Source organism: Ovis aries, chromosome 10 (genome assembly GCF_016772045.2).
Source record: "Ovis aries strain OAR_USU_Benz2616 breed Rambouillet chromosome 10, ARS-UI_Ramb_v3.0, whole genome shotgun sequence".
Lineage (NCBI taxonomy): Eukaryota > Metazoa > Chordata > Mammalia > Artiodactyla > Bovidae > Ovis > Ovis aries.
In genome coordinates this window covers 74,758,176-74,772,028 of record NC_056063.1, presented here as the reverse complement: position 1 = coordinate 74,772,028, position 13,853 = coordinate 74,758,176, and the positions used below count along the sequence as shown (strand labels likewise).

The following is a 13,853-nucleotide window of genomic DNA, read 5'->3' as shown; positions in this document are numbered from 1 at the left end:
CATCTGAACAAAGGAGGACTGAATTGCTGAGCTAGAACAGCCTGGTTTCAATAAAAAGAGGGAAGACACAACTTATGCTTGATTTCCAGGTATGCAGCTATCATCTCGGAACCTAAAATCACTGACCTCAAACTTCCAAATGGGCGTCCCACTTGGCAACGCACATGAGACAGGTCTTCAGTTCATCCAAAGGACATCATCCAGATATTTTAGTGAGAATGCTCCGGACTGGGTGGAGGGAGAACTGGGGATCTCGGCTCCCACTGGTACTGAACAATCCTCTGTCTCTCACAGAGAGCATCCTGACCCATGGGAAACCAGGAGCAGCGGAGCAGGCAGGGAGGAGGGGCAGGGAGCGGTGATGGAAGCCAAGCTGGATTGACTTCACTTCCTTTCTTCCTTTGCCAACTCTTTATTAAAAGAGAAGTGCACTGATGCTAAAACCCAGACGCAAGGGGGACCTTCCTGCTTTGGCTGGCCAGCAGAACCTTATCTGTTTCCCTCAGTTTTCAGTCTTTATTTCATTTGGGAAACTGCTCTGGGATGGCATCAGGGATCCTCTGTGCCCAGTCAATCCGCTGAGCGGGGGTAGACTGAGGCCACGTGGTGAAACTAGGCTGGCACGCAGCCGGGGCCAGCCCTCCTTGGCCCCAGAGCACGGAGTCAGCCCTCGGGAAAGGGGGCGAGACCTGCGCCCCGGCTGCTCCATAGAGAATTACCATCACTCTTACAACGCTTCCTCTACATGTGAACGCCAGCGAACCCGCAAGTCCAGTGCACTGGCTTTATTGTAAAGAGCTAAAAGGTCACTTGATTATGGAGAACATGGAGAAGTAATTACAGCGCTTCCGGAACAGCCTCTGGATGTTAACCTCACAAGAAAAGGGTCCTTGTTGGGAAGGTGGGGCCGCGTATTCACTGTCTGGCTAATTACTGCGCCGACAATGCAGAGGAAAACTCTTTTGACAATTTCGCGCTGGAAACCCATGTACCAAGAAGCCTCCCAGATGCTGAATTCTGACCTGTGTACCATGATTAGTGTGCTCCAGGGCACAACTGTGTGTTATCTCATCTCAGCACAAGGTTGAACACACGCGGCGCACACACACGCAGAATCTCTGACTCTTCCAGACCCTCTGTAAACGTTTCATTCACCACTACAGACAGACCAAGGCTCCGCCCTTTCCTCCCTCTCACAACAGAGCAAAGAATCAGCTCATTAGATTAAAACATGAAAGCAAAACCACGTATCTTGGAGCTAAAAGGGCTGACTTTTTCAACTCAGCTCTGGGTCAGGGTGCTCTCTGACTCCAAGAAAATAGATTTAACTTTGTGAATTTTTAGGCCTCATTTGCAAAACAGACATCATGCCCTAATTCTTACCATTCCTTGTGGTTCCTATGATTCTAAGCGGGGGAGAAAGAGGCTGTAATTTTGTCTGTGGGTGTGTATCTGTGCTGTTATTGTGCTAAGTTGCTTTAGTTGTTGACCCTGTTCGGCGCTATGGACTGTAGCCCGCCAGGCGTCTGTCTCCATGGGATTTTCCCGGCAAGAATACTGGAGTGGGTTGTCACGCCCTCCTCCAGGGGACCTCTTGCATTGGCAGGCGGGTTCTTTATCGCTAGCACCACCTGGGAAGCTATGCATCTATGTATCTGTATGTCTGTGTGTATCTATGTAAATAAAAGAATATGTAAGTGAGCAAATGAGTAAAGACAAATCTTCCACAAATATGTAGGGTAGGAAGGGCAGCTGGGTTCAAAAAGCAACGAATTAGCCAGAGTAATAGATTTCATATGTGTGTGTATATATATATTAGCTGCGTGTAATAGATGTGGATTTCAATATTCTTTGATGAATTTCAATAGCCTTTGAAATCCCTGGAGAGGAGAAACCTCATGAACGTGAATGTTAATTCACACTGCCACTTGCAGGGAAGGCATTTGTGAGGCGTTCTTGCTGGGCTGGGGTACACTATTTCCCCCCAGTAGCGACAGGTATGCAACCATCCTGTCCTCTGGCTCAGGTAGACATGGCAGCCTCAAGCCCTCAGCAACCTTGTGCTTGTCAGCTATGCATACATTATAGATTTGCCTAAAGCTACAGCTTTTCTTCTTCCAAGTTTACCAGGTCCAGTTTAATATGAGGCACAAGAGTTACAGCCCACTCACAGGCAGGCTTGATAGCACCGGATGAGACCTGGGTTTGGTCCTGTTGACGGCCATGCATTAAAACCCAGCACAATAGAAGGGCACTTTCAAACTCATCAGCGGCCTGTGTTCCAGCAGAAATGCACCTGAAATTGGGAAAATCATTTCCATTTTTCTAAACAAACAAAAAGGTAGCTTGCTCTTAAAGCACAGTGGGTTATACAGACAGGAACAAGGCAAACAATTCAAGAAAAATAGCTCTTGCATATGCTTGAGAACAGGCAATTTTACTCCTGTGTTAAAAGGAAACAATCACCAACCACCACTGGCCCCCTGGGCGACAGAGCGAAGCTGAATCTGGGCAGGATACAGTGGGAAGATCCCTGCATCCTTAAAGTGTTTTTCTCACCTTAGAAACAAAGATGAAATTTTAAATTAATTTATATAAAAAAGTGCACATGCATTGCCCCCCCACGGTATACCCACGATCCATATCTTGCCCTAAGTTCCTTCCTCCGTGTATTCTTCCAAGCTTTTTTTCCAGGTAGATCACACGGCCTTGTCTCCAGTAAGTTTCTTGGTTTAATTTGAAAGTAATGATTTTAAACCATTTTTGCACAGCCTTCTTTTAAAAACCAGTGAAACTATTTTCAAACAAAAGCTTTTACACAAGAGAAGCAGATGTGCCTGTAGCAGGGAGCAGAGGGCTCGGATGGCCCGTCCTTGAGTCTTGCGTTTTGAATACAACCTCAGTGACTCTGGACAGCTTCCCTAGTGGGAAGCACTAATGGTATTTTATTTTTAATATTAACATGTTGCAGACTTTGCATGTGAATACAGATTTTCTAAGTGTAAAAGCATGGTCTATCATCATTTGCCAGGCGCCCTGCTTTGAACCTTTGAAACACAACAACAAACTAAATAATCTTTATGATTTACCCCAGAGGAAACCAAGACATTTTCATGAGTTTGTTTCCTAAGTATTTTGAGCAACTATTGTGTGGTGGGCCCTGTGTTTGGTGTAATGAATACTATTCATTCTTTTTAATACCATTTTTAAAGGCTACAACCCACTTACAGTTACTACAAGATATTGGCTGCATTCCCCAAATAGTACAATATATTCCTGTAGCCGATCTTATACCCAATAGTTTGCACCTCCCGATGCTGTGGAAAAGCACTTTCTATGATGATAGAAACGTGTTTTACGTCTGCTGTCCTAAACGCAGCCACTAGCCACTGGGTCTAATAACCCTTGAAATGTGGCTCGTGTTACTGAGAAACTGAATTTTTAATTTAAGTTATTTTAAACTGCTCCAAGTGGCTAGTGGCTACCATATGGGACAGGGCACTTTCGATGTCTTCACTTATCCTGTTCTTGTATTGTTTTCTATGTATTAACTGTCTCAAAATCTTTGTGGAAGATGAAGCATGAAAGAATTTAAGTGAAATGAAGTGAAAGTCTCTCAGTCATGTCCAACTCTTCGCGACCCCATGGACTGTCCACGGAATTCTCCAGGCCAGAACACTGGAGTGGGTAGCCTTTCCTTTCTCCAGGGGATCTTCCCAACCCAGGGATCGAACCCAGGTCTCCGGCACTGCAGGCGGATTCTTTACCAGCTGAGCCACAAGGGAAGCCCAAGAACACTGGAGTGGGTAGCCTATCCCTTCTCCAGGGGATCTTCATGACCCAGGAATCGACCCGGGGTCTCCCGCGTTGCAGGCAGATTTCTCCTGATAACTGAGTTGTCAGGGAAGCCCTACGTAAAAATGAGCCTTCACAAGAGTTGTGACGCAGTTTCCCAATGAGACTCGTTCTAACAGGCACACATCACCTGGAGCTCCACCCTAGACTCTGAGACCCAGGAGCAGGTCCGCCTGGAGGAAACCACAGTCTTGGCAGATGCTCGCACATCAGGAACTGAGATTCCAGGTGAACCAGGATGGGCGGCTGACACAGGAAGGTTAGTAAACGTCTCGGGAATTCAGAGAAGGAAAGATGGAGGTTGGTGGGGAGGATGGAGGGAGGGAGGAGTCATGGCTCACTCAGCCGAGCAGAGTCAGTTTTACAGGTGGAAAATCAATGCGGTTAATCGACCCTGCTGGATTCGAGAGTGACTTGGGGATTTCTGACATGCAGGGTTGACACCCTAACTTCCTGCTCAGGACAAAAAACTTATTACGGCTGGAGCTGCAGGAGCAGGTCAGGCCTGAGAGGCAGTGGGATCCCTCATCAGATGAGAGCGTTCATTCCACGAGACAAGGCACCACAGCTGATTTTACTCTAAACGAGCAAAGTTGTCATTGCTGGTGGTAAACGCACTATGGCGACGACAGGAGCTGGCGCACGAAAGAATTAATCCAACCATGAACAAAGTGTGTGAGGCAGGAATAATTCCCCCGTGAAATAATTACAGGGCTTCTCTGCAGTCAACCTTTACAAATATTTTGATCTTGGGTGACAACAAAAATAATACGGAAATTGGATCCTTTCCTTTACATGGATGTGGGAAACAGTCCACAGTCATCAAATTCAGGGGGAACAAAGCTTTCATGTCATATAAATGATCTGCGTGGCAGTTAGCCAGCGGTTCATGGTGTGGCAGGAACCACTTGCCACTGGCGACCTCTCAGAAGGATGGTGGCTGGGGTCTGGTCCATCCTCGGGGATCCAGAGATGACGTGTGGGGAGGCGGACTCTTGGGGGCAGGGGGGCGTGTGTCCATGTGTGTGGTACACGTGTGTGCTCCTGACTCAACCAACCACAAGAGGATGCTGTGAGAAACTGCCCTGGCTGGAGGGTGAGCGAGCCACCTTTGGGGGTGGTGGCCAAGAATGCAGAAAATGAACAGTGTCTCTTCCCGCCCTGCTTGCAGGAGCCGCCGGCGCACACCAAGCTCATGACAACCGGCTGCCCGGTCACCAGGCTCCTGATGACCCTCAAGCAGAGGCCAGATAAGACATGGAGTTTATTAACGTCAAAGGTTTCCACCTCGGGATAAAAGTGTCTGACCAGCTGGGATCATCGCCCACCACACCCCTCACTGGGTCACTTAAGAAAGGTTAAAAAACAAAAAAGGCCTGTTTTCACTTTCCCACCTGTTTAAAACAAAGCCCACAGACCTCACAGAGCGGTAGGGCAGTCAAGGGAAATAACAATGGGAGTTGACAAGCGCCTCCAAGAATGAGGAAGCTGCTGAGAAGTGAAACTGGAAATGCACCTGGACAGGTAAGCCCCACCCATGCCAGCTGCATTCTGAATCCCCAAGCTCTGCGGGGAGTAAGATGGTACTCCTAGGTACCATTTTAGCTGCAAACTGAGGTCTTAACGTTCAACTTGATGTCTCAAGGCCTGGCTGCGAATGCTGACTGGGTCAGAATGGAGGCAGTTCAATCAGCTAATACACCTGTCACATAAGGCTCACCTGCCAGCCTCTGTGAGGTTCCAATGAGCTAATTCAGGAAAGCCCTTGGCAGCGCCCACAGAGACCCCACAGGCATGGTGACCTTCGTGTGCAAAGCACTGTTTTGAAGTCTCTTGTCTTCTTCTGCATCGGAATCCCTATGATCTTGTTTTCTTCTATTTTTAAAAAATTGTGGCTAGATAAGGACTGTCGGCAAAGAGGCATCTCTTTGCCAACAAAGGTCTGAATAGTCATAGTTTTTCCAGTAGTCATGTACCAATGTGAGACTTGGACCATAAAGAAGGCTGAGCACTGAAGAACTGATGCTTTTGAACTGTGGTGCTGGAGAAGACTCTTGATTCCCTTGGACTGCAAGACCAAACCAGTCAATCCTAAAGGAAATCAACCCTGAATATTCATTGGAAGGACTGATGCATGCTGAAGCTCTAATACCTTGGCCACCTGATGCAAAAAGCCGACTCCCTGGAAAAGACTCTGATGCAGGGAAAGATGGAGGGTACGAGGAGAAGGGGGCGACAGAGCATGAGATGGCTGGATGGCATCATCAACTCAAGGGACATGAGTTGGAGCAAACTCCAAGAGACAGTGAAGGACAGGTAGCCTGGCATGCCACAGTCCATGGAGTAGCAAAGAGTCAGACACAACTTAGTGGCTGAACAACAACAAAAGATCCCCTGGAGGAGGAAATGGCAACCCACTCCAGTATTCTTGCCTGAAAAACGCCATGGACAGAGGAGCCTGGGGGCCTATGGTCCACGGGGTCGCAAGGAGTTGGATACGACTGGGTGACTTAGAGTTTCTTTTTTCACTATAAAACCTGATCTCTACCACCATTTTGCAAGTGTACAGTTCAGTGGCATTAAGTATAATCACATTGTTTTCTTGAACCCAGCTGATCCTTCTTGGAAGCTGTGTGCCCAGAGCCTACCCATGCCTCCTTGCATGCCCCTCCCTGGGTCCTAGTTCCCCACCAGCCGAGTTCCATCCCCGGCAGAACCTGGGGCAGGTCTGCATCCATCTCTGGGGAATGATTTGGCCAGTTTGTGCCCAGCACCTGCCAGTCATTTTAGGGCTGGAATTTGGGGCTCCTGCCCAAAGGCCAAAGCTCTTTAGTGGCTTTCTCTGAATGCGTTTGAACAGCTGAGTAAAATGTCCTCACTTTCAAAAGTAAAAGCACAATGAGTGTTTTCAGAAGTCACCGAACCTGTTTCCTTGTTTTTGAAGAAACGGGGTAACTTGGGCTTGGGCCTGAATGAAACGGTCCAGCCTCTTCTCCCAGCATTGACTTGGGAGAATGCACCGTTTGGACAGGACCAGGTGTGTTTACTGAGCCAGGCTCCAGCCTAATCGTACAGGAAAACGTCCTGGTAATTTTTCTGCCTTATAATTTCCCACTGCTGATGGAAGTATGCTGCTGCTGCTGCTAAGTTGCTTCAGTCGTGTCCGACTCTGTGCGACCCCAGAGACAGCAGCCCACCAGGCTCCCCCGTCCCCCTGTCCCTGAGATTCTCCAGGCAAGGACACTGGAGTGGGTTGCCATTTCCTTCTCCAATGACAGCCTAACTTAGGGCAGCAAAGAAAAGCACAGCGGCGGTGACATTTAAGCCCCAAATCTGGGGGACCTTGAGGTACATGGTAAACTTTAGATTTCCATTAACAATAATTAAAAATACTATCACTGGTTAAAGTCTAGAGTTTAGTTAATAATGTAGTGTTAAAAGAGAAAGGACAGGCCCCAAATGGAGTCACTTGGGCTAAAGCCAAGACTTAGTACCTAACCAACCCAGTCACAACCTCTCCCAGGAAGGTCATCCTAACCAGTCAGCCATTGGTCAGCACCAATGAGGTCACATGGGCCCTCTTGATCCCCAAAGGAAGATGAGGTCATCTGCCACACAGACCCCTGCTGTCTCCCAGGTAGGGTACCTACATCTGAAATAACGTGGTTTATTCCTTGTTTTGCTCATAAAGTTAAAAGTGTTAGTTTTCTAACACTAGTTAACTAAAGTCGTGCCCAACTTTTTGTGACCCCATGGACTATAGCCTGCCAGGCTCTCTGTCCATGGAAGTCCCCAGGCAAGAATACGCCCCCTTCAGGGCATCTTCCCGATCCAGGGATGGAACCCAGGTCTCCTGTACTGGCAGGCAGATTCTTTACTGTTTGAGTCACCAGGGAAGCCTTTCCATTTCTGGAGCACCTCCCTCCTTGCCACCTGGGACACTGCCCATTCATGAATCATTCAATAGTGCCAATTAGACCTTTCAATTTTACTTGCTCAGACTTTGCTTTTTAACAGAACCACAGACACTGGTTTCTTAGGTTTGAGGAATGTGCCCAGTGATGTAAGAAGCTGACATCAAGGGGAGGGTCTGGAAAAGTAGTGCGCAGAAACTATCCTCATGGCAACTTTTTCCCAAATCTAAGATTTCAATTTATAGGAGAAGTTTATATTAAAAAATGGTCAGCCTTTCCCCCTTCCTCTGTGGGGGACAGGACGCCAAGCCTTTTACAGACACTGTCTCATTTAGTTGGTGTAACATCCTGGTGAGGTGGAGGCCACATCTCGTCTTATAGGTGAGGAAATGAGGCTGTAGACTGCTGGACGTGGACCTCAGGTGTTGGTGTGATGAGGGATGTAGACACTGCCAGCCCACTCCACGTAGGCCAGTCTGTGTTTCCCATCTCAGAATATCAACACACACACACACGATCTGTCAATCACCCAGAGCAACCTCCTTTCTTAATAAACTTTATGTGATCCCTTCTTCTCATTGAACATATTCGCTCATGGCCTGCTTCTTCTGTGCGGGCATTAATGGCCCACATGTCCTCCAAGATAGAACTAGCCAGTGATGCCTTTGTTGGACACGGCCCATTCAGCCTGAGACTACAAGTCTCCAGCAGACGAAGCCTGGCACTTGCTCACTCACCCATGTATTCATTCATTGCTTATAGAAGAAAGAGTTATAAGTAAAATGCAAACCAAAGAATCATAGGGTCGCTGGCTTCTCAGACATTGCACGAGTTGTTCCAGAAAAATCATTCATCACAGCCATCTCAAGAAGCACTGAAAAAGTCCAAATTTCTGGATCTCACCCCAACGTTCTGATAAAGGAGGGCTGGGTACAACACAGCAATTTATAGGTTTTCAAAACTCCACTGGCCCACCAACTCCAGGTGACCCTAATGCCCTGCCAGGTTTGGGGTTTTGTCCAATAGATAAGTAGCTTCTGGAAATGGGCAACCTCAGCTCAAGAAACCCCGAGGCAGAGGAGCCAACTGCCTTGGAAGGCAGCCTGTCATCGCTAAGCTGCACTTGCTGTGAAACCCTTTTCTATGCTCAGATACAAGGTGCCTCTTCGGAAACTCACTCTTTTGTTTAAATTTTGTCCTCTGGTACAACTAAGATGATGCTGACACACTCTTCCATACAACCAGCCTGAAAAGAGCCATCTTCTTTTCCAAAATCTTCTCTTTGAGGCCAAATGCCCATACTTCCAACATTTTTTTTTTCAATGAAATGCATTCTATTAGCCCATTTCAAACATGACACTCAGAACTAGGTACAGTGTTTTGAGGGAGCTCTGAGCCTTGAAGTTCCGAGGGGCAATCCTTGGTCTCCTTCTAATGAGGCACAGTCTATGGAAGAGGTTCACGACCTTGGCTGGACATTGGAATAATTACCTAGGAAGCTTTAGGAACTACTGATGCTTACATTTCTACCTCTCAGGGATTCTGATATGACTATCTTGTGTTCTGCCTGGTTATCAAGATACTTTTTCTTAAAAGTTCCAGGTGATTTTAATGAGCAGCCAGTGTCGAGAGCCAGAGATAGAACCGACATTGATCTCTCTCTCTCTCTTATTCTATTGGCTCACACTTAACTCATTCACACTCAGCCTTCTGCCGTGAATCCCTGCCGAGCCAGGTCATTTTCATCATGCGCTTGAGGAACTGATTAGCTGAACTTAATGGCACACTTGGACACTGACTCCCGATAAACGTCATCAGTATGCTGTGGGTCCATTGTTGCAAAGCTACTGAAGGTCAAGTTGATGGAGCTGCATATTGACTGTGCGTGCTCTCTCACTAGCCTTGAGTCTTTAACACGCTTCTGGCATCCTCATGGAAAACATGAATAAAATTATAGACCTTTGAAAGACACGCTACTGAAAATTCTCTGCAGAAATAAATGATAGCAGGTGCTTTTGAAAGCAGCTGGACACTCTTTCACAGATAAAGGCTAAAGATTTATGATCATGGATAAATCCAAGAGCGTGGCAGTCCTTCTAAAATGAAATGTGTTTCATATAGCTCAGCACAGTTCTCTGGTGGCAGGAGTGAGAAGTGTCAGTAGTTACAAGTGAGAAGATCCCTGCCCCTCCATCCCGGACAGGGTCATCCTTCCCTCCTCACTCTGGACCCTGGGAATCAGGACATGCCCACAGATCCTCCCTCTTGTGGTCAAAGACCACCCTACAAGTTTCCAGCCTAGTCAGGACCAAGCGAGAGAAAAGCACCGGAACAGGTTGCTGCAGGGCACATCAAGACCCAAGAAGTGACTCAGCAACCCAGGGTTCATGACACTGTCATTAAAATAAGTGAGCATTACAGTTTTTGCTCCCTCCCCTCTCCCACCCCGGATTTCGCTTGGGTGCTTATGGGTTGGTGCCTGCACACTAAGGGGCAAGTTATATAACCCAAGGCCGTCAATCAACTTGTTAGTCAAATGACGCGGGACCACAGGGAGGGACCACTAAGCTAAAAACCCAACCCTACCCCCATCGTGGGCTTCTCAGGAGGTGCAGTGGTAAAGAATCTGCCTGCCAGTGCAGAAGACGTGGGTTCCATCCCTAGGTAGGGAAGATTCCCTGGAGGAGGGCATGGCAACCCACTCCAGCATTCTTGCCTAGGAATTCCCATGGACAGAGGAGCCTGGCGGGCTGCAGTCCATGGGGTCGCCAAGAGTCAGACATGACTGACTGCATATACACACCCCCACTGTGGAACTGCTTCTGGTTTCCAGACAGCTCACCCTCTTTCTCAGGAGCGTACTTTCACTTTGCTTAGTAAAAGTCTTGCTGCTGAAAACTGCTCTATGCCTCTTGTCTGAATTCTTTCCCTTGAGGGGACAAGAACGGAGGCAACTACTGTTCTGCCAGCGACAGTGAGTGAGCTGAAGCCGCCACACTGGGCTGCCGGGCGACTGCCGACTGAAGACACCTCCTGTGTGTGACCTCCCCAATCTTATTTGAATCAACTGCTATGTGGACCAAATTGCAGTATGACCCATCTCAAGATGCTCTGAGCTTATGGGAAGACTGTATGAACAGGCATCTCACTGGCCAGAAAATGAACTGCTGGAATGGTTTCTCCAGAGCTAGAATGTCTTCCGCTCCACTACCAAAGCATCACTCAGCTTTGCATGACTTGAGGAGGCAACATGGCAGAACACGAAAGCTTCCCAGTCAATTTTGGGAACACAGAGTTAGATGTTACCGAGCATTCTTTTTTAAATTTCTAAAAGTGGTATTTCTCTTATATTCATAGCACCAATCTAGAGTAAGAGTCTAAACTGGCATATTCAGTCTTTCGTCATCTCCAGTGGAGCTGATTTTTATACCTGTTCTTCCTCAGTCCAAGCTGAGCTCTCCTGCCCGGGGCACGTGAGTAAAGCCTCCCACTTCCTTCTATCACAGCAAAGAAAGCTGCACTGAATTCTCTCCAGGTATAAAAAACATACAAAGTTGGAAACCTGAGCACATTTGCTTCACAGCACAGTAGCTCTGTGAGCCTGTTACCCAGTGCCTGAATGCCCCGCTTGGAATCCCCCAGGGTGGGACCACCTCATCTAGGTCTCTGGCAGGCCCTACAGTCACTAAAACACCCCTGAGAACACCTTGAACCAAACTCTCACCTGTAGTGAGGATGGACACAGTATGCAGTGGATAGAAAGCTTCTGCTATTATCTCCTGGCATTTTTCAAATGCATGTTTACTAGTCAATTCCTCATGTGTCTATACATGTCTTAAAAAAAAACAAAAACCTGTAAGAATTTTCTGCAGAAGTTTCCATTTTGGGCCAAGGGACTTTTGCATTCTACAGTACAGATGATATCTCCTGATGTTCTGCATCCAGAGATTAATATTTTATATGGTATTGAATAAAACAGACAATATTTTTATCCAGCCTGCTCTGCCTGAGTATTTAGGTCAGTTCCAATCTTTTAATTCTGTCATGGATATCATTGCCATTTGTCATTTCACATATTAGAATGCAACCTTAAGTTAAATTCTTAGTAGTGGAAATCAAGGTAAAAATGTATGCATGTGGCGGGGTACGGGGTTCTGTTATTTTTGGCCATACCACTCAGCAGGTGGGATCTTAGTTCCCCAGCTAGGATCAGACTCTTGCCCCCTGCAGTAGAAGTGTGGAGTCTTAACTAAAAGACTGCCAGGGAAGTCCCTATGGGGTCTATTTTTCAAAGCACTCTATAAACACTGTGAAATACAATACTAAGAACAGCATGAGACGGATGATACTTAAATGACTATAAAGCAAGCACCAGTAAAATATTACCAGCACCCTGAAAGTTCCTCTTCCGCCTCTACTCTTTATAATCGTCTTCAACCTTCCTGAAGACATGACTATATTTGTGGGATTCATTTCATTATCGTCAGAAAACATGCATTTTGAAGAATTGTAAGCCAAAGGGGGGAAAAATTGGGGGTGAGATCTAACACATATAGATTTACTGGGAAATCACTGTAGGCTTGTCTTGTCTGAAGCCAGCTTCTTGCTTTATCTTTGCTCATAGCTACCGCTTATAAGGAACAACATAAAAATAAAATGAGAAATAGAGAAAGAAAGAGGAGGGTGGTGGGCATGAGGCAGAATGGTCACCCGGAATTGTACTCACCACAGGGCGAGTCGTTGCTCAATTTCCTTGAGAAAATTCGTATGAAATTTGTGCAAAGGTTCAAAATTCGGGAATATGAGGCTTTTCAAGCTTTCGGGCATGGAGTCCTCTTTGCTCACTGTGCTCTGAAACCACTGGGAATAAAAAAGAGGGCGCGTTTAGAGGCGTAGAGGTGAAGAACCAAGGTCTGCAGCTCTTCGGAGGTACAGCCCACCACGCTCAGAGACATAAGGGCTCTCCTGCCACATCCGTAGGATTTCAAGAGCGTCAAGAGCTTTGAGGCTTTTCTGTTTTCCCTCCTTTCATTAGATGGAGTAAGAAGGACCATCTCTGCATTACCGCTTCCTGAAATTTGTTACCAAGCACTGTTGAAGCCAGGACACATCTCTGAAGTGAGCAGCTACTCAAATCAAAACTTCCATATGGCCAACTCCCTGGGTCACCCCTGATTTATGCCCCCAGATGCCTTCAGTTCAGTCCTAAAGAAACTTCTATCACTGTTCCTTTGTTGAAACGCTGAGCAGAAAGGTGGCTGAACCAAAGAGGTGATGCCTCTGCCAGCCCACACACCACTCATCTCACCGAGCTGAGGCTGGGCTGGGCCCCACGAGGACCGCTGAGCGCCTGCTCTAGAGGCAGACACCAGACCATTCCAACTGACCTGCAGTTCGCTAGCTCCTTTCCAGAACCCAGGGCCATAAAGACATCTGCCAGCACGCTTTGAATTTGTTTCTAAGACTGAACAAGACGGATTAAAATGATAAAAGGCAGTCTTTGAGGCAGATTTTGCTGACATGGCTCAATTTATTATCAGAGATAAAACAAGGTTTCCCATGCACCTCTGAGGTCTCTCTCAAGAAAAATATGAGGCAAAACACACAAAGTTCTGCATCAGTACAAGCAGTGAAACGTTTAATATTAAATTTCTCCACTTTGGAAATTTCCTTCCTTTGCACTTAAAAATCACAATTATAAAACCTTTTTAAGGCATATTCCAAATTAAACATACCATTACTGCCTAATTTGTACAACTCAGGACTAAAACCCTTTTAACTGGAGTTGGAGAACCCGATATTTAATTAGATCCAGCTTGTCTCCTAAAGCTGAGTATTAGTCAAGATAAATTATGTAATTTAATGCTTTAGGGGAAATGCTACACATACCGAAGTGATGACTTCAAGATCCTTCAGATATGTTCTCTCAGTGGTGGAGACTTCTTTAGCAATGAAGTATGCTTTGTCAGTTGGGAATCTCTGCAAAATTCATAAAAAGAAAAAAAGATACAATAATTTGAGCCTCAGTTTCTAAAAGAGTCCTAGTTATAAGAAAGTCCTAACTAAAGTGACGCATTGCTAACT

The 13,853-nt window shown here is 46.6% G+C and overlaps 1 protein-coding gene across 7 annotated transcripts in view; it reads right to left on the bottom strand.

Annotated features, from left to right (window-relative positions):
• FARP1 (FERM, ARH/RhoGEF and pleckstrin domain protein 1) overlaps positions 1-13,853 on the bottom strand; it is a 307,147-nt gene that overhangs the window by 23,709 nt on the left and 269,585 nt on the right. For all 7 annotated transcript variants that reach the window (XM_042255017.2, XM_042255016.1, XM_042255018.1 and 4 more), the window contains 2 exons: positions 13,659-13,748; positions 12,496-12,629 (listed from right to left, as the gene is read on the bottom strand). In XM_042255017.2, coding sequence (XP_042110951.1) covers positions 12,496-12,629; positions 13,659-13,748 — 224 coding nt within the window. The remainder of the gene's footprint in view (positions 1-12,495; positions 12,630-13,658; positions 13,749-13,853) is intronic.